Source organism: Macrobrachium nipponense, chromosome 32, assembly GCF_015104395.2.
Source record: "Macrobrachium nipponense isolate FS-2020 chromosome 32, ASM1510439v2, whole genome shotgun sequence".
Lineage (NCBI taxonomy): Eukaryota > Metazoa > Arthropoda > Malacostraca > Decapoda > Palaemonidae > Macrobrachium > Macrobrachium nipponense.
This window is the reverse complement of record NC_061094.1, coordinates 9,610,428-9,635,469: the sequence shown is the minus strand read 5'-3', so window position 1 is coordinate 9,635,469 and position 25,042 is coordinate 9,610,428. Positions and strand designations below refer to the sequence as shown.

The following is a 25,042-nucleotide window of genomic DNA, read 5'->3' as shown; positions in this document are numbered from 1 at the left end:
TCTCGAATGTAAAAGCATCATAATCAATATTTGTTCTTATACGATATACAAACCTGAGGTCCTTTACACTAATTCCTGTTGTAAAGGAGCCCAGGTTTGTATAGTTAGGAAAAATACAATTTACTTCCAAAAATTGTGATTTTGTTGGGCTTTCTAACGACTAATGAATGCTAGCGATTACATAATAAAAATATTTTTACATTTTTGGCAGCGAGATTATTCTGTGAAATATATTACGCTCGTTCTTTTATTATGAATCTTCCCGGTGAAATGAACATGGCCTCATCGGAAAAATCTATTTCAGTCTTATCGTTACGTCTTTACCCCCAAAATGAGCGAAGCAAACCTGCTCGAATGAGCTTTGTGCAATGGAGTGAGGATTCGTTAAGGTCTTTAATGATAATGTTACCACACTACTCCCTGTCTGCGACGAGAATATCGGGATTAAAAACGTGTTTCGGAGGAAGATTCGATACCGCCGTTTGCATCGTGCTCGGCCTAATCATGAAACCTAATTGGCATTATCCCTGGGACGGCTCAAGTTTTGCTCGAGTAACAATGGTGCCCCTCGTCAGTTTACAGGAAAAAGGAGTTTGCACAGTTACCGATAATGTCCAGATATTGTGGGAATGAGACCGTAAAAATCATGCTGTTTGAACGAACTGACTATGCAAAAATAGATCAAGAACTATTTACTTCATAGTCTTTTATTACATGAATCACCAGCATTTTGAGACCCAAATTTGTATACGCGAATTTAGTGATCAGTTACGAAAGGTCATTTGTATCTGAAGGACAAAAACCAGACACTCGACAGCTCAATGAACGTTTTTCATACATCTCATGCCCTTACAATATGTATATGACTAAAAATCTCGCGCGTGAGAGTTACAAAGTCTCTGTCTCTACTGAATTTCAGGTCTCGAAAGAGTCGGGCGTGGAGATCGTAGACGTCGGCATGGGATCCTGTGTGTCTCTTCCTCTACCAAGAGATCCCAGCGGTTCTGTCGAAACAGGAGGAGGAGGAGGAGGAGAGAAGGAAGAATTAGTCTGGGTGGTAGACGCCAACACCACCGCCCTGGTCACGCCCCGCCTGGTGGCCAAATTCAGTGGATGCGACTGCAACACGAAATCGAAATCTGGTCGCCGTCATCAGTATCAACACCAGATTCAAAATCAAGTTCAGAGCAGCGACGCCTCAGAGTCCGGGCTTCATCCGAACGTTGCTACGGTGAAGCATCTGTCTGTCTGTCAATCAAATCCCTGTCTCAACGGAGGCCGGTGCATTGCAGGCTCCTCTGGACCAAGGTACTAAGATAGGAGGTGGTTCGTGCTCGCTCACCGACTCCTCCTTTCGGTATTCCAGGTTCTTATGTTAAGCTGATCTTGTGCCAGCCAGGTCTCTCTCTCTCTCTCTCTCTCTCTCTCTCTCTCTCTCTCTCTCTCTCTCTCATTGGAATTAGTATTCAATGTCCTGTGTAACAAAAACCCTCATCTTAACAAAAATTATGGGAACGTATCTTTGACATATTACAAATAAAACATTTCTGTATTTACCAGCAGGTTCTCAGAGAATGTTTGGATTAGAATTTCATTTCAGAGCCTCAAGATTCATTCTCTGCACATTTCCCTGTCTGCTTTCTGAATTTTTCATCCTATCCCATAAAAATGCAGCTCAAACTCTTCACCTTTATCAGCTTTGTAGCTGTTCAAATACTTCTTACTTTCTTGCATGGAAAAAATCCTCAAATTTTTCAAGTCACTCTTTTAAAAATGGAAGTTGTGTTTAGTACATCTTATGAGGTATTTGTTTTTTTCAAAAATGAGAGTTGGATTCAGACCTTATGAGCTATAGTAAATTCACATTAACAGTGCGTTTGATGTCTAGGCCAATCCCTTACGACGCTCTTGATTGGCTGTTGATAAGCCAATCACAGGGCTGGAAACTCTCAGTCTCTCTCGAGAGTTCACATAGTCAGGATGTATGAGGGATACGTCTTTCAAAAGTATCCCTCAGGAGAGGTGGAACACACATCCTGCCAATGTGAACTGTCATTGGCTTATCAACAGCCAATCAGGAGCGTCGTAAGGGATTGGCCTAGACATCAAATGCACAGTTGATGTGAATCTACTATAGTATTTGGTCTATCCTAGTCATTAATATGAAATGGATATGTAAACATTAAAGTAAATATCAGTATATCACAAAATTTCCAAATACCTTTTTGTTTCAGAACAGATTTTACTCATGAATTCATTTATATATAAATAATCCGGAAAGATTTGTAACTGTGCAATGATGGTTAGGCTTTTATGCACTCATAGTGCAAGAAAAGACAAATTTTTCGAAAGTCTAGAAAAAACTGAAAAGATAATTTTTCTTAAGCTTAATAAATAACTGAAGCTGAATGAACCTGTTGTATTCTAAAGCGAGTGAGTTATGACACATTATTAATTTCCATTTGTCACTATATTTTCCTTAACAATGAAAGAATATCTAAAGTGACATAACTATAAGTTCATCAGTATTATTGCTAAGACGAGGCCTTGTTGGCACGCATTAGTTGTCCTTAGTAGGACATCCTGCTAGATTTAGAGAAGCCCGTATGACTGACGAACGAAATCTTCCCGTCACTTGCAGATGCGTGTGTCCTGCCGGCACAGTGGGACCAATCTGCAAGCAACTAGGCCGATACTTCGGAGGGAGCGGTTGGGCATGGCTGGCGCCCATCCCGCCATCTCCGGTAGCCCACATCAGCCTGGAAATCAGAACGAGGCGAAGGAACTGCCTCGTTCTTTACTCGGGACCCAGACATGACCTCTTCGAAGCCAGTGTGCAGCATCGTCACTTGCAGGTCTGTCGGTGTTACAGCTCTCTCTCTCTCTCTCTCTCTCTCTCTCTCTCTCTCTCTCTCTCTCTCATGCCGAAAGGTTCGTTGTCACTGTAGTAAATCATGCCACAAAACGCGCAACAGAAACAGAAATCGTAGACCTATTGGTAGTCCTAACCAAGATTGCATGTAAATCGAAGCCCTATTGGTAGTCCTAACCAAGATTACATGTAAATCGTAGACTAATTGGTAGTTCTAACCAGTGCTTCAAACGATTATCCAGCATTTGCCGCAGTTTCGTTCTCCACTTTCGGTCGGTGATTTGTTTTCGACCTGTTTGTGATATGTATGCCATAAGTTGCCGAAGTGTCTTGGTGGCCTGTTTTTTTTTCTGTAGCGTGGACGATCTTACTTTTGTGAGAGCTACAGAAAATGAAAGTATGATTGTAAACAGGTTTTTCCCTTTCATACCTCTGCACCTTTGAGGAAAAACTATAAGTTATATTCATACATGTTAGCATCACGTTTCAGCCCACGTAATTGTAACTATCGGATCGTGTCTTCCTGCAGATCGCTTGTAATATTGTAATTTGTTCAGCTTTTAAGATTTTGTCTTGTACCATAATTAATGAACTTTGCTGTCATCCTGTCAGTGATTCAGATGCCACTATTTTTCCAGGAGTTGAGCAGAATTAGTCTGTAAACATCAGGTTTAAACATTCAAAGACTTATAAACCTTGGATCTTGAATGTGGAAAAAAATAAGATCATAGTGGATGCTGAAATGAATTGATTGAATAATATGTGGAGTAATTAAGGCTCGAAATTTGAGGAAAGTGGAGGTATGTGATGGTCAAAAGGATGCTCTAGGTGAAACGATGGATAAGAATATTTTGAGTGGTTTGGCTATTTAGAGAGAACTTACAAAAGAAGCAATAGATGGCGCGTGCAAGATAGTTTAGCATTGTGGAAGTATATTATTTATATATGCATGTATAATGAGTCACGAAAATCTGGAACGTGATAAATGCATAAGTAAAGGTATAAGCCACGAAGGAAAGTGAAACACTGGAGTAGCTACAAGATCTTTCGACTCAACGTCTGCTGAGTAAAGGAGGTTGAGTCGAAAGATCTTGCAGTTACTCCAGTGTTTCACTTTCCTTCGTGGCTTATACCTTTATATGCGTGTTTATAAGTATTTATCATGTATATATATTATATATATATATATATATATATATATATAATATATATATGTATATGTATATTTACTATATATGTGTATATTATGTAGATATTTTTGTATAAATAAAGAGTAAGATCGCCAACGCTCTTACCTACATTGCTAGTAAATTGTGCAGGCCCATTAACCCACTTACAACCGTCATTTTAAAAAGTTTGAAGTGTGCTTGTATGAGTATCTGTGCGCTAAGACACGAAAAGCTCGATTGTATTGCGAAACCAGAAGAATTAGAGGTTATAACTGTATATATATATTATATGATATATATATATATATATATAATATATATATATATATATATATATATACATATACATATATATATATATATATATAATATATATATATATATATATATATACATATGTTATTTGATCTACAAATGTCCTTTAATATCTAATTCGCTCTACCACCTCGGAATATAATATATTTTCATATAGTATGTAACCGAAGGGGAATATTTTAGTTGATCATAATTTCGTCCTCTAGTGAAGTTCGAACCAACCACCGCCCAGCGGACAGAGAAGAAATCAGGACTGCAGTGACGTTATCGATTCGGTTAACAACTGAAGTCCTGATTTCTTCTCTGTCCGCTGGGCGGTGGTTCGAACCCACTAGAGGACTAAATAACTATCAACTGAAAAATCCCCTTCGGTTTACATATATGAAATATATTAATTACCAGGTAGAGCGAATTAGATATTAAAGGACATTTGTAGCTCGAATAATTTATATGAATCTCGGTGATGTGATAATTATATATATATATATATATATATATATATTATATATATATTTATATATATATATCTAAAGAGGTGAAGAGGGGGAATGGCTAATATGTTTAAAGTGTTTTATAATAATAAAGTCACATAGCTCTACTCGCCTAGAGACAAGGGGTGGTACACTGGAAAGTTCACATGGGAGAGAAGGGTATTTGCTGAACAAGCAACTTGTCTCAGAGGTCGTTCCCCGTTTGCAAGGCATGTGCATTCGTTTGTATGCGTATTACAGGCCTACTGGTTCAGGGTACTTGTGGAAGACGCATTCTTTGTGCAAAGGAGAGAACAAGCGGTTGCTCGAAGTGTCGGGAGAAAACGCCCATCGAAAAGGTAAGACACGTTCTATAAAAACTTAGACGTGGGGTGTCTATATAACTATTATCTTTATTACAGATGGGTCCGATTCCATGGTTGATTAGGAATGGGATTCTCTAACTGATAACTGATGAATACTAGAACAATGTGACTTGTTTGGGGTTTGAGAGTGTAACCTTAGTCAGGAAGGTAGAATGTTATCTTATTGGTTTTCTTTATGGGCAGATTTGGGTATTTATGCCATTATGACTTGTTAATCATTTTGTTCTTTGTTATAACCAATTGCTTTGGGAAATAAATGATATTTTTTTATATTTACGCCAGTCTTAATAAGCCTCGTGACATCTTTCAGACAGGGCACCGTTGGCAACAGGTAAGAGTTCCCAGTTTGTGTAGTTTAGGGAATAAAGGGGGCCTTAACAGTGGTGGCAGCGGTAAAGGCTTTTTTATATATTTTTTTTAAGCTGTTGGTACACTCCGAAGGGACTGGTGACCAGTTAGAAATAGGGGGTTTCAGTTTTTATTTTGATAGGAGAAGGGGTTATTAATCATGTCACAGGCAACTCAGGGTCATTACTGCTGATTCGACAGAGAGAAGCTGTTCCCCAGACAGTCTTCCTCTCCCAGCCAAGTCAGTTGATTTCTTGAGATTACGGAATAAAGGTGTTTAAAAAGAGAGAAAAAAAAAAGGGGGGGGAGAAAAGTTTGGTTTTCGACATATTAGTGTTTCGCAGTTCGCGCATGTTTGCGGTGTATGTGAATTCGGTTTACGGTCATATGAAGACGTAAGTGTATTTTAGAGTTTTTTTTTTTTCTTTCTTATTTTTTTTTCCTCTTTTTGTTTTGGTGGATTTCTTTAACTTTTTGTTCTTGTTCATGTTCCGTGTGTGTGTGGCGAACTTGCCTGAGTGGGATTTTTGCGGCAAGTCGTGCCAGAGAGAGAGAGAGAGAGAGAGAGAGAGAGAGAGAGAGAGAGAGAGAGAGAGAGAGAGAGAGGCGAGTTAGCTCGGAAACACCATTGCGTTCTTTCTTTTCCTATCCCTTCCTTGTTAATATTATTTTTTTTTATTGTCATTTTTGTGGGGTTGATTTTGTGATTGGGGACGGGGCATGCTTACCTTTTGTTATCTGTTGTTGGGAAAAAAAAATTTTTTCTTGATTGGGTTTATTGTATATAAATACATTGATGTTATTGAGATCGGGGAACAGCCTTGGGAAACAAGATAAAATGGCGGATGTTAAACCGACGACGCTACTACATCACGTGACGAACATTTCTGCGGGGGTCAGCCCGTTCAAAGGGATTGTGGATGGCGCTTTGTCACAACCTGTGAATATTTTCATAGAAGGAGTTAATAACTATTTAGCGGGAAAGAATATAGTAAGACGATGTAGAGGGCATTCAGAGAGGCGAAAGCTTTGCTAGATTTCAATAAGGGAGACCTCAGTCATAGGTCAAGGAGTTTTCCAATTTACAAAATGTCGTACCTGGAGGAGACTTGCAAGCATTTTGAAAACAGCATATGGCTCAAAGGAACACGGAGATATGGTGAGAAGACTTCGAGGTCTTTATAAACTATGGAAAGGCACTAATAGCCTTGTAGAACATAGTTCAAAGCTGTTTGACTCAGTGGCAGATTGGGTAGGAAAATTGAAAACATCTAAATGGGTTACAGGGGATAATCTCCCTCTAATAATGTTCATAAACTGATCTATTTTTCCCTGCTCTTACACGAGGTACCCGATGCAATAGTGGATAGCTTTGATGAAAAGGTTGAGCCTACCTCAGACGAAGAATTACTTTATACCCAAATAGATAAACACAGGTCTAAATGTCCCACCGTAGATAGAACAATTTTTAACGGGACAGGCCCGAGGGATAGAGTACAGAGAGACACGGAACTTTCTCCTCATCGTCTGTGTGCAAAAGTTGAGTATAACAAAAGATTGATCGATCAAAAGCAACAGCAGTTGCGTTGTTTCAACTGCAATAAACCAGGACATCCAAAGAAATTGTGTAGGGTTAAATATTGCGGGAATGGGTAAAATAGTACTGAGCATTATTGGCAGTTTGTCCGTCTCAGATACGGAGAGATGCGAGGCCTGCACCGCAAGGTTCTGGTAATTATAATGTGAGAACTTCCCAGGCGGGGTCAAACCAGAGGGCAAAGGGATCGGCGAAATTTTTGGAAGCCCGATCAACAAAAAGGGTACAGGTGATTGGTGCATGCCATTGTGGTCTCGTGGGGGACGCCCCAGAGCCCAAGCCCATAGTCTATGGAACAGTAGGGGATGTGGATATCCGGTTTTCATAGACACCGGGGCATCAATAAAAATATAATGGACTATAATTTGCATCAATCCATGTTCTCCAATTACCCTTTGCAGCCCTCTACGGAGACAGTGTGTGATGTGCAAGCCCATTGATTAAAACACCCTGGGTTGTGTACAAATAAGGTTTGCTCTCGGTGACAGAGTGTTAACAGAACCTTTTTGGTAATAAAAGGAATTGCCTTAGGTAATAAAATCTTGTTGGGGTCATCCTGCTTGTAGAAAGACACAAGATCGCATCCATCGGGTAGCTAATGGGATAACAATCGGGGAAAATGAATTACCTCATACCATATGAGGACGTGAATAGAATGGAGGACATGGAGGTTATTGAAAGAGGAGAGGTGCTCGGTGGTATTAATGGCGGTGATACGAGTGTTATGGGGAAAGGTAATGTTAAAACACACCGTTGGTGATCTGGGAGATGATTACGGGGGTTCTATCAGAGTTCATAGTGGTAACAATGATACTAACAATACTGGTGATGATACTAATATGGAGGTGTTGTTTCTGATACTAACAATGCTGGGGATAATACTGAGGGTGGTAATTTGTATGGGGCGGTGGCAAGGGGAGATACTAACCACAAATATAGAGGTGTTTTATTTGCAAGACATTATGTTACTACCAGGTTCAAAGGTTATGGTAAAAGTTAAATTGAAGGAAATGAGAAAACCCACAGATGTGTGTGTTTATTGAAAACAGTGAAAAGCTCAGGGTGGGGGAGTTGTTAGCACGGCATCGGTGAACAGTGTATCCAAGGATGGGGTTTACGTGGGGTGGAGCTATTAAACTGTAATGATACAGTTAGGAGATACCAGAAATTTACATATATAAGTAGACTTCCATGATTGGAACTGCGCATAGTGTTCTGTGGCTATCGTAGAGGGGAAACCTGAGTTTTCGGAGGCAGAAATACAATCAAGGAAACAAATCATTTAGTGAACATTTGGCTAATGCGGATTATAGCGAACACGTTGAAGCGATATAAGCGGGCTCTTGGCGGAATTTGGGGATACGGTAGCCTTGCAAGGTGATAAATTGGGGTTGAACTAATGTGTTAGAAGCATAAGGTAAATTTGGAGAGCAACTCAAAACCTATTTATATTCTGCATATCGCATACCTTTCAAAATCAGAAGAACAGGCGGTAGAGAAAGAAGTTAATAGATGGGAAGAAGGAATCATTAGACCCAGTGGTGTCTCCTTACAACTTTCCCTTGTTAGCGGTACCTAAGAAAGACGGTTCGGTCCGCTGTATTTGAGGTCGATTTTAGACGTTTAAATGAGAAAACGATCCCTGACTGCTACCCAGTTGCGTGCATACCAGATATTTTTGTCGAAATTGGGGGACATAATATTTATAGCTCAATTGATTTGGCGCAAGGTTTCTTACAGGTCCCTCTCAGCGAGAGTAGCAAGGAATATACCGCCTTTTCAGTGCCCAAGGGACACTATGAATTTACGCGAATGCCTTTCGGTTTATCGGGCAGTCCGATGACTTTTACCAGGTTGGTGAACACAGTTTTGCACGGGTTATTGGGCAAAAAATGTTTTTGTGTATATGGATGACATCCTGATCGCAACGGACACGATTGCGCAACACCTGGAAGTGCTTACAGAAGTAATTAGGAGGCTTAGATTAGCGGGGTTGAAAATCAAGCTAGCCAAGTGTTCGTTCTTGAAAAAGCAGATCACATATCTAGGTCACGTCATATCTAAGGAAGGGGTTAGAGTAAATGACGATAAAGTCAAGCAATAGCGAATTTTCGCACCCCAGATCAAAGAAAGAGATTAAGTCATTCCTGGGTATCGCCGGTTTCTTCAGGAAGTTCGTAAAAGGTTTTCTAACATAGCAGCTCCCCTAACTGATGTGTGCGGGAAGACGTTCAATTTCAATGGAAGGAATCCCAGGCGGAGAGTTTTCAAAAGCTTAAAGATGCGCTAATGAATCCCCCGGTTTTGAAGTTTCCAGATTTTAAGGAACCTTTTACAATTAGTGACTGATGCAAGCCAGGAAGGCATAGGTTGTCATGCCTTATGCAAAAGTTTGATGGGAAATTTCATCCTATAGCTTTATAGCAGGAAGTTCAGGACAAAAAGGCAGTAACGAGAAGTCCATGGCCACCATAGATAAGGAAGCCTTTGCAATAGTGTCGAGCTTAGTTCATTTTAAAATGTTACTGATGGGGAATAAAGTAGAAGTCCTTACAGACCACAAACCGTTACTCGATCTTTTTAATAAACCCGATTTGTCTCCCAAAAGAGCTCGATGGTTTCTAACTATCGAGATTTTGATGCAAAGCTCAAATATATAGAGGGCAAATTTAATGTTGTCGCGGACGCTCTCAGCAGGAGTTTTTCATGACGCGGAAGGTTTCCAAGTCGCGCAGGTCACTAACGAAGCCATACAATGGGATATACCTCTCATAGAGCTAAGGCAAGATGAAGACGAGGTTTTTTAAGCAGATGCGAAAGCATTTCTGAGAGGGGAATTAGTCAAGAAACGTTATAGCTTGCCTTTTTCGGGTTTGGAGTTAGAACCCGGAAATCTGTTGGTTAGGAAAATTAAATGTAAGTTGAGAACCAGTGAAAGTAAAGGAGATACGACACAGATCGTAATTCCGAAAGTCCTAATTCCAGTGGTTTTAGATATAGTTCATTGCAGGTTCGGTAGTCTCACTTGGGAATAGAAAAAACTTATGATGAGGTTCGGGCTAATACATTTGGAAATATATGGGTAAAGATGGGAAAATTTTCGTAGAAATTTGTGCGGTGTGCAACGCATGTAAGCCTGCTAGGACAACGTCATGCAAATTAGGATCATATCCTATATCGAGTAGGCCTTTTCAGAGAATACATATGGAGTCTTAGGGAATTTTTTGTGAGTCTAGATACGCGAACAAGTACTGCTATGATAATAGATGAACTTACAAGGATAGTAGAAATTTTCCCACTTAAGCATAAAACGGCCGAAGAAGTAGCCATAGCATTTTTCATGGTATCGTTTGCAAGATACGGTTCACCCGAAGTTCTGTTAACCGACAATGGGAGGGAATTTGTGAACAAAACCTTGGAGTGTTTAGCTGAAATTCATGGATACAGAAAGTAACAATTATTCCATACAGACCCGAGGCTAATGGGTTGTGCGAACGAGCAAACAGGAAAGTGCTCGAAGCGCTCAGGAAAAACGGTAGGTGGTAATGATAGAAATTGGGACAGATATATTAACGTTGTTAGACATAGCATTAACACCATGGTTAGTGATTCAATTAAAATGTCCCCATTTGAAGCTTTGTTTGATTATCCAGCGCGAGGCACATTTGATTTGCTAACTACGCCTCACCAGGGGGAGGATACGGTTGAAGCGCTGATATCCACAGCGAGAGAGAGACACGCATGTCTCAGCCGTAATCTCGAATCCACAACCAGAGATATGGTTCAGAAGAGTATTAGTAAATTCATCTGATCCCAAGATCAATGTCGGCGATAAGGTATTTTTTAAAACTTAACGTGAGAAATGAAGTTAAATTACAAACTAGGCCCGAAGTTTGAAGGTCCTTTTAAAGTCATTGAAAGAGAAAATTGGAAATAGGTTTGTAGTTTTAAAATGAACGAAACAAAAGTCAGTCGAAGCTAAAACATACCTCGAAATTGAAAAGAATTGGTTGTGGCAATTAATATATGATCGCGCAATTGCATTCATTTTTCCTTTTTTTTTTCTTGTTATCTGTTTTTGTAATTTGATGACAGAATGGCTTTGCATTTTTTTTTTCCTTCTCCTTTGTTTCCTTCGAATGTTTTTCTCTCTTATTGTATGTAAGTCTGCGGCGTTTTGGCGTAAGATTTCGGGGTTAATATTTTTCGGCAAATGTTTGCTTTAGCTGAGAAACGGGATGGTTTTTTTTAGCGTGGGGTCAGTAATTAAATAGAGGAATTATTTATGTCACCTGAGTGGTGTTATTATTAAGATGATGGTTTATGTATAATGAGATGGTTCTGGGGAGTGTGCTTACGAAGTTCAGTACTAAACATTTTTTTTTGAGAATCATGAGTTTCTAGCGTCGCGAGTCTGAATATGCTGCAATGCTAAGCACCTGACGTGTTCATAGGTGGGTTTCTTTTTTGCTGAAGTTGCTGTAAGGAGTCCCGGTTGCGAACCTTCCCTTTGGAATTGATTACTCGGGGATTTGCACGGTTTTCGGAGATGCCGATTATGACATTTCATGGGAACGTGTCATATAAGGGGTTTTTATTTTTTTTTCTTGTCGATAGGGTTGCTGCGCTAGCAGATTCTGTAACGGTACACATTCCTTTTTGGGAAAAGATGTTGAATTATATATGTTTTTTTTTCTTTCTTAACGTCGTCCGAGATGATTAAACAACTGATGGTTTTCTTTTTCTTTTCTCTTATGTGCGCTCTGTAATGGGGAGGGGAAATTCACTTACTATTGTTGTATTATCTTATTTCTTTTTATTTATTTATTTTTTTTTCTCTCTTTTTTTTCTCTTTTCTTACGAGAGATGTTGCAATGAGGGTTAAGCTCTAAATAGCATTTATCTATTAGATAGAAGATATAATTTGTCAGGGTATGTGGGTTGGATAGAAGGGGTGTTCGGCATTATATTTTATGGAGGCTAGTTATATAAACCATAAAGGGGTTTTTACTGTTAGACTTTATGAGTTCTCTTTTGATAGTGTGTTTGTCAGATATGGGATTATTTGTGAGAATTCAGTAGGTAAAGATTATTTGGTTTAGCGAGGAATTTTTCTTTTTCTAATATTTGATTAGTAGATTGAATATATTAATTAGTGACGAATTGTGGGGTAAAAACAAGACTTTAGTTATTTTATGACCATGTAGACCTTTTAAATACGGACACACAATGGACTTTGGAGAATTCCCAACTCTACGTGAGGATGCCAAGGGAGACGGACTTCGTTCTACAGTACCAGAGATTGAGTCAAGTCTACACACGAAGGGCATTTTTGTGGACTGCCTTGGCAAAGGATGAGATGTCTTCGATATAATTTCTGGGATAAATCAGGAGTCTACAGTCTTCGATGAGGCGGGTGCGAGTAGCACTTGCATAGAATAACGGGGTTGGTGACCACGTTTACTTCAGTAGAAACGTCGAATCTACAGTTTCGCGACGGGAGGGTGTTGGATACACTCACGAGGGTCGCAGACGCTGAATAATGGCGCGTGCTGAGTTGTTCGAGTTGGGTTACGTACTCGACCTGCGTCTACAACAATTCGCCTCATTCTACAGGGATCCCAGCTGTTTGACAGTTCCTGCAGGATTCTTACAGACTTCTTCATGGATACTTAGTCGGCGTGTCTACAACTCGTCGATAAAGGTGTTTCACCGACACCTACACGGAAGCCATAAGGCGGTTCGAATCCCGCCTACAGTGGAGTCCATTACTGTCCCGCCACTCGAAGATAGTGGTGAAGATGAACCTTTTTTTTTTTTTCGATGACCGCTATACTATACCAATAGTTATGATCATGTTAGGCGCTATACTGATCGCCATTTGTGTACTTGGAGTCCTTAAACTTTTATGCATTCGACGAAGCACAGGTGCTCCGGCAACGGAGTTGGCTCTAAGCCATGTGGTAACATTGATACATTGGGCATTAGTTGCGATATGGTGTGCGACGGGAGTGCATTATTTTCTTTTTTGAGCCAGCCTCGGTGGTTTTTATATATATTGTAAGACGCTTGTGTGTCTAGAGCTAGGCGGGTGCTAGCATGGGGGGTAGCCGAGCTCCTCTAAAGAGGTGAAAGAGGGGGAATGGCTAATAATATGTTTAAAGTGTTTTATATAATAATAAAGTCACATAGCTCTGCTCGCCTAGAGACAAGGGGTGGTACACTGGTAAGTTCACATGGGAGAGAAGGGGTATTTGCTGAACAAGCAACTTGTCTCAGAGGTCGTTCCCCGTTTGCGAGGCATGTGCATTCGTTTTGTACACGTATTACAGGCCTACTGGTTCAGGGTACTTGTGGAAGACGCATTCTTTGTGCAAAGGAGAGAACAAGCGGTTTGCTCGAAGTGTCGGGAGGAAAACGCCCATCGAAAATGGTAAGACACGTTCTATAAAAAACTTAGAAAATCTGTTACCTTTTGGAAAAGAGAGAGAAGTGTGGAAATATTCTCTTTACGTAAATACTTTGAAAAGAGTGACGTGGGGTGTCTATTATAACGATTATCTCTTTATTACAGATGGGTCCGATTCCATGGTTGATTAGGAATGGGATTCTCTAACTGATAACTGACGAATACTAGACAATGTGACTTGTTTGGGGTTTGAGAGTGTAACCTTAGTCAGGAAGGTAATGTTATCTTATTGGTTTTCTTTATGGGCAGATTTGGGTATTTATGCCATTATGACTTGTTAATCATTTTGTTCTTTGTTATAACCAATTGCTTTGAGAAATAAATGATATTTTTTATATTTACGCAGTCTTAATAAGCCTCGTGACATCTTACAGACAGGGCACCGTTGGCAACAGGTAAGAGTTCCCAGTTTGTGTAGTTTAGGGAATAAAGGGGGCCTTAACATATATAATATATATATTATATATATATATATATATATATATAGTATATATATATATTTCAAAAAGGAAACGCATTGGCTTCCGTTATATGCCTGTGTTTAGTTGTTCTAGTGCAAGAAATTCGTTCTATACACGTGACAGTCATGGTCAAATGATAAGATCTTGGAGATGCATTTTTGAAAATAAAATTAGAAAAAAAATAGATACATAAATTCCCCAGCGACGTAGTTTTTTTATTATTTTCTTTTATTTTAGAATGGCGGATAAAAGATTACCCACAGGTGTAAAATACGAAATTCCATGTAATGATTTCTTCGTTGAAACCTATATTTACCCACCGCTCAGATGTCGAGGGTTCGCGTCCCCCCCCCCCCCCCCCCCACCCCCCCCCCCCCCCCCCCCCCCCACCCCCGGGCGAAGAAAAATCATTGGCTCTCTATCTTGATCAGTCACTGCTGCAGTGTTGTGGGGGGTCTTTAGCAGTGGGGGGGGGGGGGGGGGAATGAATTGAAACTGAAATTCTTTGGAAGCTTGAATTGCAAGTCGATGACCCCCTTTGGTGTGCATGTTCTGTGTGAATAGCTTTCATCTACTGAAATAATATTAATAATAATAATCGCTCTCTTTTACAGCTTTCAGAACCGCTACTCTTTAAACAGAGTAGCAAAGTTGGCTAATTAAAAAGCAAAACAAAATTTAGAATACTCAGAAGAGTAGTGGACACCATGTTTTAAGATAAAGAGGAATGAAAGTAGTTTCACTGTTCATCTTGAACAAATATCAATGATATTCTTCGTATTTCACGTTCACCCTTCCCCAAATTGAATTTTTAACGATGGAGTCTCAAAATTTCAAGTTATGCCAGACATTCTTCGCTCATAGGAACAAGAAACACTTAACACAATAGGATTTCACAGGTAACATTTAGTTAGCAAAGTGACCATTGTCTTTTGCAGACATGTCAGTAACATCTCTCTGGTATTGGCATAACATTAATGCTTCTCTTATCATGACACCGTGTTCCATCTACGAAGGAAAACAATTCGTGCAGCTGTAATCTGACACATATTTTCAAGGTCAGATTATAATTTCAGAACGTTTAACACTGGTTCTTATTTGTATATCATTTCGTTTCGTAGGTATTTATTGAACACCCATGCCAGTAATGGAGAAACGAATCCGGTTGTGTATTTGTACCCATACATAAATGTTGATTTATTTCTCCATTTCAAGACTCATGCTTCCATATCTTCTATAATAATAAAACCCTATTGGATCTTATTTGTCCTCCCCCGGTTGACAGTGGGGGAGTCATGACACAGCCACCCACCCCGTGCAAACCGGTTTCTCCGCCCTGGGTGGGGCGGGGTAGATAGGGGATCGGAATGGTATAAGCTCGTTTTCTCATACGTAAATCCCATTAATGTAACAGCATCATAGCAAAGTTCCTCCTCAGTTGACAAAATGGCACACATCTGCCTTAGTTGTAAGTAATTAAACTGCTATTGATATACAAGCGCCCAGGTCTTTCTTGATTGTCAGAGAGTCCTTTTGTTCAGGAAGACGTGCTGAGTTTGGAGCTGACGAACGGTCACCCTCAACTGTTGCTGACCTGGGCACCGGACCTGTCTTCTTGGGGCCTGCGAATGGCTCCGACGTGGCCGATGATCGGTGGCATAGGATCGACATTTTCTGGGGTACACAGGTAACCTGATTTTGACCAATTGTGTTCATTTTGAGTCTTTGTTACATGAAATATTTATCTTCATAGCATAGCATACCTTCACATTTGAAAAATGGAAAATTGTTGGATAAGGTCTTGGTAAAATTCATCTTGTTTTTTCTCATCATCAATTAAACTGGCAGGCAGTCCCCGAGTTACAGCAGGGGTTCCATTCCCGGCGGAGTGCTGTAAGCCGAAAATCGCCTTAACTCGAATCATCATAATTATAATGGGAATAAATAGCAACAGCGCTGTAATTCCGGGTGACAGCACCTTAAAGTAGGTTAACAGTGCCATGAGGCAAGCGCCTTAAGTCCGGAATGACTTAACCCGAACCTGATGTAACCCGGGGACTTCCTACTTTAATGTAAATCATGAAAAATATTATTTAAGAGAAAAGGCCGTTGACAGATAATCCATTTTGCTTATACAAAGGTACTTTTTGAAGATTTACCAGTCGCACAGTGTTTTAGATTCAAGTAATATCTTTGACAGGCGCAACATATGAACAGAATGAAACAAAATATCCCCTGATGAAATTGGAATTACAGTATATGAAATAATTCCTCTTTTCTTTGGACAATCACATTTTCATATTTCATATCTGCTTTCCTATTTTATCAATACTATCTGCATCATCATCATAAATAACTTTTCCCATTAACCTGGATGGCATGCAAGTCGGCAGAGTCGCCTATGATTTAAGACGTTCCCGTTTGTGATGGATCATCCAGATTTCTGTATTCCCTGATAAGCGACAGAAATACCCATTAGTTTGGAAGAGTTCGCAAGATGAAGCGTAAGTGAAAAATGAGCAGTTAAGTGAAATATCTGTCGCTGTGTCCAACGCCTACATCGGACAACCAGTAGGGAAGAATATGCCTTACTGGATAGCTGACACAAATGAATTATGTAAGGAGCATAAAGGCTGATTTGAAGTTGTAAAGAAAAGGAATCTCTCTGGAGAAAGGACCAAGATAATATGTGCAAAAGAGGTAAATTCAGATGTGGATGTAAACTCCAATGAAGTGGAAAAGAGACTCTTTCGGGATAAGTCGATGAAATGAAGACCAGCTCAAATAAGATTTGTGAGGTAACAAAGATTATACGACATTAATTTGGTATAGATCATAAAGGCAGGAAAGTAGAAGGTTACGGCCTAAAGAAGAGAGAAATTTATTAGCAGAGAAAATATACATAAAACTACGAGAAAGAGACTTGATGTCAACCTCAATATAATCACGTGGCGCACTTAAATCAAGAATACAAATCAATCATGACTTGGAAAGCTGCAAGGGGCAACGTACGAGTGGAAATTGCCTACCAGTGACCTTTCGCGTATTTCTTTCAGAGAGCAGAAATGGTGGTTGATTTATGCCAGAAAAAATATGACAGCTGTCGGACCTGGGTTCCCCTCCCGTCGCATGACGAAGGACTGGCCGCCGGAGGTCCTCTGCAGGTCGGGGGGCTGGCCCATCCAACCCCTCGTCACAGAATTCACGGTTGGCCAAACGCTATCAGGGGAGCGCCCTTTCTCGGCTGCGTGAGGAATCTCAGAATCAACGGCGAGGTAAGGATGGGAAAGATTAGTTCTGAGTATTTCCCCTTTGACGTTTTGCTCTCCCCTTCTCGTTCTTATTGTAGGTAAGGGCAGTGCTGCCATTAGGATGCCATCTCCTTCCTGTAGATGAATGTGTTTCTCAGTATGCCTAACTCAGTCATAGGCTTTAATCCAAGCTCCCTGTCACCTGTAATGAAAATGGCTCCCAGAGATTGTATTTTTCTATTTCTGCAAAAGTTATTCCGAGTGATGCCTGGTTCTGCACAAATGGGATGCAGTTTTATTCAGTTGGTATTCTGTTCTTTATTATTCCATAGAGTTATTCACTAACTTCTCGAATTTATGCTTAAGTAATGCCAGGTTGTTCGATCAAATGGGCGAGTGTAGCATGATCGCAAGAAAATGTGTATATAAACGACTTGTTGAACATCTGCATGCAGAGAGAAATAAAAGGACTTACATATAATTAGAACATACAGAGGAAATAATATATACTATACATATACATATATATATATATATATATATATATATATATATAATATATATATATTATAGATATGTATGCTTAAAAATGACAGTAGATGCACGTGACTTCATTATACAAGCGAATACCACAGGGAAATCATAGGCAGAAGGTCAGTACCAAGTGCTTTCTCCTTTATCAGGCATCCCCGACGATGCCTGAATAAAGGAGAGAGCTAGTGTGTGTGTGTGAGTGTGTGTGTGTGTGTAGTCCTGTGGTTTGGACGCTTGCCTTGCCAGCAAGAAGAATTTAGCACATTGAATAAAAACCCAATGTGGTTTAATTTTTGCCTAGGCAGTGAATCAAGAACATGGCAGAATAATATTTCACCAATTATCTCGCAAGTTTTTGTTAAGTCAGCAAATGATGCGCCGTTTGTTTCACACCAGACACTTGTCTAAAATTCACACCTCATTTTTTTTTATGAAACCTTCCGTCATCTATCTCACCTGATCGCCAGGTGTGCACAGAATGAACCCATGAATGCAATAATATGCCTTTGCTGGTCTAGGGAACCTGGTATTATTAAAACCCCTCTAGCTTTATGAGCCGTGAAATCAAGGCTCAGAATGAAGAGGAAATAAAAAGATTGCATAATCAAAAGGGTAGATGCAAGTAAAGGAAGGTGAGGCGCTGGGAAATTGGCAAAAATACAGAATATGTATAAGTGCTTTTGTTAAAAGAACCAAAGTAACAATGATGACATCAGTCGTATCAGTTAAAAATTGGAATAATTATGAACATTGCCTGGTAAATTGTACGATATTTTAAGTGTCTGGAATCCTAGTTGGGGCGATATTGAAGAATTTTTTTATTTTCTCCAAATGAAAGTACTTAGAACCAAGTATCGAATTTAAAGCAGAATATCAAATGAAGGATGAAGTTTCCTTTTTTTTATACACTCATACATCTTAATCATTCGAGATAACACGGAATATGATTGTGCTTTTTACTGAAAACTCACTTTTGCACTATGCTAGTTTATCCTACGAGCGTATCACACACAGAGGAGGGTACCATAACAGTAGTGAAGATAACAGGATCACTTAAATGGCATCGAAGAGAAGATGAAGTGGAAGTGAAAACGGGAAAGGGCCATTTAAGTGAAGTGTAGGAGTCTGATTCAACGGATATTTGGTCAAAATTGTAGCGTGTATTAAAAACAATAAAAGAGATGGCGTGAGCTTGTAGAGAAACTGGACGAAGATATCTGGTGAGAAAGTGACTTTTTTTTTTTTTTTTTTTTTTTTTTTTTTTTTTTTTTTTAATAATTCAAGGCCTGGAGAGGAAAAAGTGGAGAAAATGTTGAATATATGGCATGCAAAAGGTTTTGCAAGAGAAGGTCATGAACATTCAGGAGAAGCGAGAGAGATTGTAAGATGCAAGCGAGTTCTGTAACGAATGTTAGGGGTTGACGTGCTGCTTATGAATATATGTAAACTTCCCCAACAGCATGTGATACTTGTATATATATATATATATATATATATATATATATATATATATATATATATATATATATATATATAATAAAGTATACACATGCAGTTATGGAAGTTTTCTGTGTCGTCGCTTCATCCCTGATTTAGCCCTGAGAGGATGAGCGCGTCTGTGATTCATGTTTTCCCTCTAGACCACGCCATTCAAGAAACATAATTTCATTCATTTTTTCCTTTCTTTTTCACGTCAGCTTCGGGATCTCGGCGATGGAGTGCTCGGAGAAGACACCTCTCCCGGATGCCCCAACGAGGACTCGTGCCAAGAATCCGGGCAAAGATGCCCACCCCATGCAAGGTCAGTTCTATACATTTGGTAGCGCAATCAGGCCTAAAATTCGTTCCATAGATGTCACAGACCTCTTGCGGTGCACTGTAGGCGTTACTTAAGGTTCTTTGCAGCGTTATATCGACCACTAGCTGCAACCCCTTTCATTCCTTTTACTCTACCTCCGTTCATATTCCCTTTCTTCCATCTTGCTATCCAACCTCTCATTCATAGTGCAACTGCTTTTAGGTTTTCCTACTGTTACATCTTTAGAACCTCTTACTCTTAATCTTCCTCTCAGCGCTGAATGACCTCAGAGGTCCCAGCGCTTGGCCTTCGACCTCAACTGTATATTCTATAGATCTGAACGTATGTTACACCTCGTGCAGTCTTTATGCGAAGTAACGATCTGGTCTAAAAGATAACAAGGAATTATTTTACTTTCTATTCGTTTCATAGAGAATCAGTTGAATCTATAATCAAAATGTCTTTGATTGAGGAAAATATTATTTTACCTTTGTCTTTATAATATTTGGCATTGAATGCTTCGTATGAAGCGCTTATATGCTTGTGGCGTCTATCCTCTTAGGACATCAATTTCCATCTCTTTTACCCGGGCTTACTTTTATCGATGCAGTAGCATTTAACACGAATTTTTCCCTATAAAGATTTCTCTCTCTCTCCCTCTCTCTCTATTTTTTAATAATATATATAATATATATATATATATCCTATATATATATATATACATATAATATATATATATATATATTAGATAAGGATATATATATTATACTACATTACATATATATATCTAACATACATATATATATATATATATATATTATAATATAATAATATAAGATATATATCTATATATATTACCCATACATACAACATTATTATATATATATATATTATACTATAGATATTGTATATATGTATGTCTATATATATATATATATATATATATATATATATATATATATATATATATTATATATATATATTATATATATGTGTTGTGTGTGTGTGTGGTGTGTGTGTGTGTGTGTATCGAGAGACCCAGATAGAGAGATATGGGAGGGGAGTAAGTTTCAAGGAATTCTCAAAGAAGAAAAAGAGAGAGCAAAATCAAGGAATTTCTCAAAAAAAAAAATAAAAGAGCAAAATCAAGGAATTTTCAGAGAGAGAGAGAGAGCGCGCGCAATTTCAAAGAATTCCAAAAGGAGAGAGAGAGAGAGAGAGAGAGAGAGAGAGAGAGAGAGAGAGAGAGAGAAGGAGGGGTGGCAGTCCCCACAGCGATTGAAAACCTCGCCCATCCATCCATTCATCTGCTATGGCGCTCATATGTCCGAAAAACAATCAGTTTGAGCTTTACCTCCCAAGCGAGACGTCATACGTAAAAAAAAAAAAAAACCCTATGTTTTGGAAACTATTTTCATCCTGGGGTGAATATCGAATAGAATATTGCAGGAATCATTTTCCTATTCTGAGTAGACAGAAGAAGAAGATAGAGAAACGTCATTTTTTTTTCTAAATAATTCATATATTTTATTCAATTCTGAGTAGACAGAATAAGAAGAAGAAAAAATAAACGTCAAATCTCTTCGTCGTATTTAATGCGGTTAGTTTTTTATTTATTTATTTATTTGTTCTAAATGATTCGTATATTTTATTCAGATGTCATTTTTCCCTCTCGATGAGGCCGGCTTTAAATTGTTGTGTGATTTACACAAGACTCTTACAGCTGCGACGAGTGTTCACATAATATTAAAAATGTCAGATGCTAGAACCACGTCTTTTACATTTAAAGGCGACGTAACACGAAAGACAAAAGACACACACACACAGCGTCTCATTTTTGTCTGCTGCCGATTGCGCAAACACATAACGTGACAATAAAACGGGTGTAAACACCGCAGTTAGCCCTCACAATATGCAATTAAAAGTTTCTGGATACAAATTCACCCGGGCAGTTTCTCTCTCTCTCTCTCTCTCTCTCGTGCTCTTTCATCTCTCTCTCTCTCCTCGCAGCTGTGAGAAAAACCTGCCGTTATGGGGAGGGAACCTGACTATATATATATATATTAATATATTATATATATATATATATATATATATATATATATATATACATATATATATATATATATATATATTATATATAGTTATATTTATATATATATAGATATATATATTATATATATAAGATATATATTATAGATATATATATAGACACATACTATATACATTATTATACAATATATATATATATTAGATATTATATATACATACACATATATTATTTATAATATATAGCATATATATGTATGAATATAAGCTATGGAGAGGTAACTGACTATGTATAGTATATATATATATATATATATATATATATATATATATAGACGTATATAGTTAATATATATATTATAATATAATATATATATATATATCTATATATATGTGTGTGTGTGTATATATATATAACGTTCTAAAATATGGCGGTTACTAGTAGCTCGAAAAATAGAAGAATATTGTAGGGGGAAGTACATCTTAGGTGGTCCTTAAAATACATTTATTGCAACGTTTCAAAGCACAAAGGTTTCATTTTTAAGCCGTAAAGACATAAAACAATAAAGTTAACATTAAAAGCGCTAATTACAAATACAAGACATAATACATTATAAACGACAAGATAAAAAAATAAAAACTACTTGTAGCGGAACCAACCATCAAGAGAGAAAGGAAGGACAGAAGTCAGAAGGAACAAACCAGAAATGACAAAAGGCAACAGCTCACGTAAGGTAAAGAGTTGTCGAGGAAGACTGCTAATTGTTCAATTGAGGAACAAGCTGTTTAATATTAAAACAAGGACTCCAGAATTGTCAGTAGTTTGCCATTCGGTGCCCGTCCCAAGATTTCAAAATCTTTGTATTGTATATTCTGTTTGCATTTATTAGCATGTTGTCTGATGTTTGAAAATTCAGGATTAGCAAGTTTGTTACCAGTTCTATAGCTAACGCCCTTATGGCAATCAATTCTGACCCTTAGTAACCTCTGTGTGGATCCCACGTAGGTCCCCAGATTACATCTAGGGCAATTAAACTTGTACACAACACACGAGGTCATCAAAGGGTCAAGTTTATCCTTGAATTTAAACAAACTACCTAAACTGAGTGGATTTACATAAAATGGAAGCTTAGGCACAGTAGGTAAGGAGACTTTTGGAATAAAAACGTTATTAGGAAGTTTATAACATACCTCTGAAAAAGTGTAGTGGGAAAATAATTGTTAGTAAAATTTTGATGTAAAAAGTTGATTTCTTCGTGAAAAAAATTCCCAACTAGATGTCAGTGAGAAGGCACGATGAAGTAATGTGGATAAAGCGTTTAATTTAAAACCATAAAACAGTGACTATAAAAATTTGAACCTAGTCCTGTAAAAGTTCTCTTCCTGTAAACTGAAGTGTTAAAATGATCATATTGTCGTAAGACTAAAACATCTAAGAATGGTAGCTTATTATCACGTTCGCACTACATAGTAAATTTTATATTTGGGTGTGCCCTATTAATAAAATCAAGAAACCTTTCAGCGTCATACTTGGATTTAAAAAGCGCGAAGGTATGGTCAACGTACCTTTTGTAAAACAGGTGTCTAAAAAATGCTCCTGCACATGAAAATGCCTGCAAATATGGGCCCTAAGGGAGAGCCCATAGCCATACCATCTATTTGAGCGCAATAGTTTCTTAAAGTCAGATTTATTAAAATTATAAAAAAGGGAGTCAGTTTCAGGAAAAAGTTTCTTAATAATAATTTCAATAGTCTCATTCTCAGGTACATTGGTAAACAGAGACTCTGATTATATTAATAAGGTTGAAAGCATTCTAAAGGACAACACGAAATTCAAACTCCTAGGTAAGCCAGACTTTGCAACCATTTTTAGAATTGAAGGCCTGATCAATAGATTTTTTAGTGTCTTAAAGATAAAAATATTATATCTGAAGAAAAATATCATTCTCTTTATATAGTACCGGTTCTACCTATGGTATTATGTATGGACTTCCTAAACACACAAAGAAGGGCTTCCCATCAGACCTATACTAGCGTCATATGATACCCCAAATTACATACAGGTTAGCTAAGTTCCTTGTTCCCTTGCTTTCCCCACTCTCAGAAAATGAGTATAACGTCAGAAATTCCTTCAACTTCAAAGAAGCCATACTTAGCCAGGACTCAGACCTCTTTATGGTCAGTTATGATGTTGAGTCTCTGTTTACCAATGTACCTGTGAATGAGACTATTTGAAATTTATTATTAAAAAACGTTTCCTAAAAACTGTCTCCCTTTTTATAATCTTAATAGATCTGACTTTAAGAAACTATTGCAACTGGCAGTGCAGGACACTGCCTTCATTTTTAATAATAATTGTTACACTCAAATAGATGGTTTGGCTATGGGTTCTCCTTTAGGGCCCATATTTGCAGGCATTTTCATGTGCTCTGACTATAATGTATATATATATCTATATATATATTTATGATTATATTATATATATACTATATATACATATAATTATTTATATATATATATTATATTATATATACTTATATATTATAATCTATATATCTATATATTTTATATATTTATATATATATACATATATATATATATATATATATATATATATATATATATATATATATATACCACACACCTAACTGTTCCCGCTACTGCAGGACAATCAAATGAAGATCTATGCACCAGCTCTTTCGTGTTTATTGCATTTCCTGTCTGTCAAAGTAAATCAGCCAATTTATTTACAGAGGGCAGTGTTAGAAAGTTGTTTATAGTTTTCCTCGTATAGAAAAAACGCAGTTTTACTTTTCTTAAATATGCAATTACTTTTTTATTTCTTTATCTCTTTTTGATGCAGTGATTACTCTCTGCAAGTCTCCTGTCGAGTTTCCTAGTTTAACACACTGTTTAATGTATGTCTATTGTTGTAGATTTACAGTGCATTGCAAGGAATTTCATCAATACATAAACTTTGTTAATGGAATTTCACAAGCGAATCCAAGGGGGACGGAGCCCTCTGGACAAGTGCACCCCCTTCCCTATGAAAAATGACAAAATAGTAATATTGAAGGTTTAGATAATAATATCAATGAGGAATATAAAAATGGGGAAAAATTAAAAAGTCTATTATAGAAATAATAATAAAATTTTAAGAAAGAAAGTATTAACAATAATCTCAATGATGATGATAATGGAATCGGTATATCCTGAGAGAGCCTGAAATTGCTATCCATTTATACTTAAGTACTGAATGATAGCTGAAGAAAATATATATTATACTATGATACGACAGAAATTCTTCACGTAAAGTTAGCGTT

General features: G+C 37.9%; 1 protein-coding gene across 1 annotated transcript in view; it reads left to right on the top strand.

Moving 5' to 3' along the window:
- LOC135207194 (putative neural-cadherin 2) overlaps positions 1–25,042 on the top strand; it is a 106,736-nt gene that overhangs the window by 61,998 nt on the left and 19,696 nt on the right. The window contains 6 exon segments of the mRNA XM_064238765.1: positions 920–1,308; positions 2,642–2,855; positions 15,629–15,674; positions 15,677–15,774; positions 17,144–17,362; positions 19,570–19,673. Coding sequence (XP_064094835.1) covers positions 920–1,308; positions 2,642–2,855; positions 15,629–15,674; positions 15,677–15,774; positions 17,144–17,362; positions 19,570–19,673 — 1,070 coding nt within the window.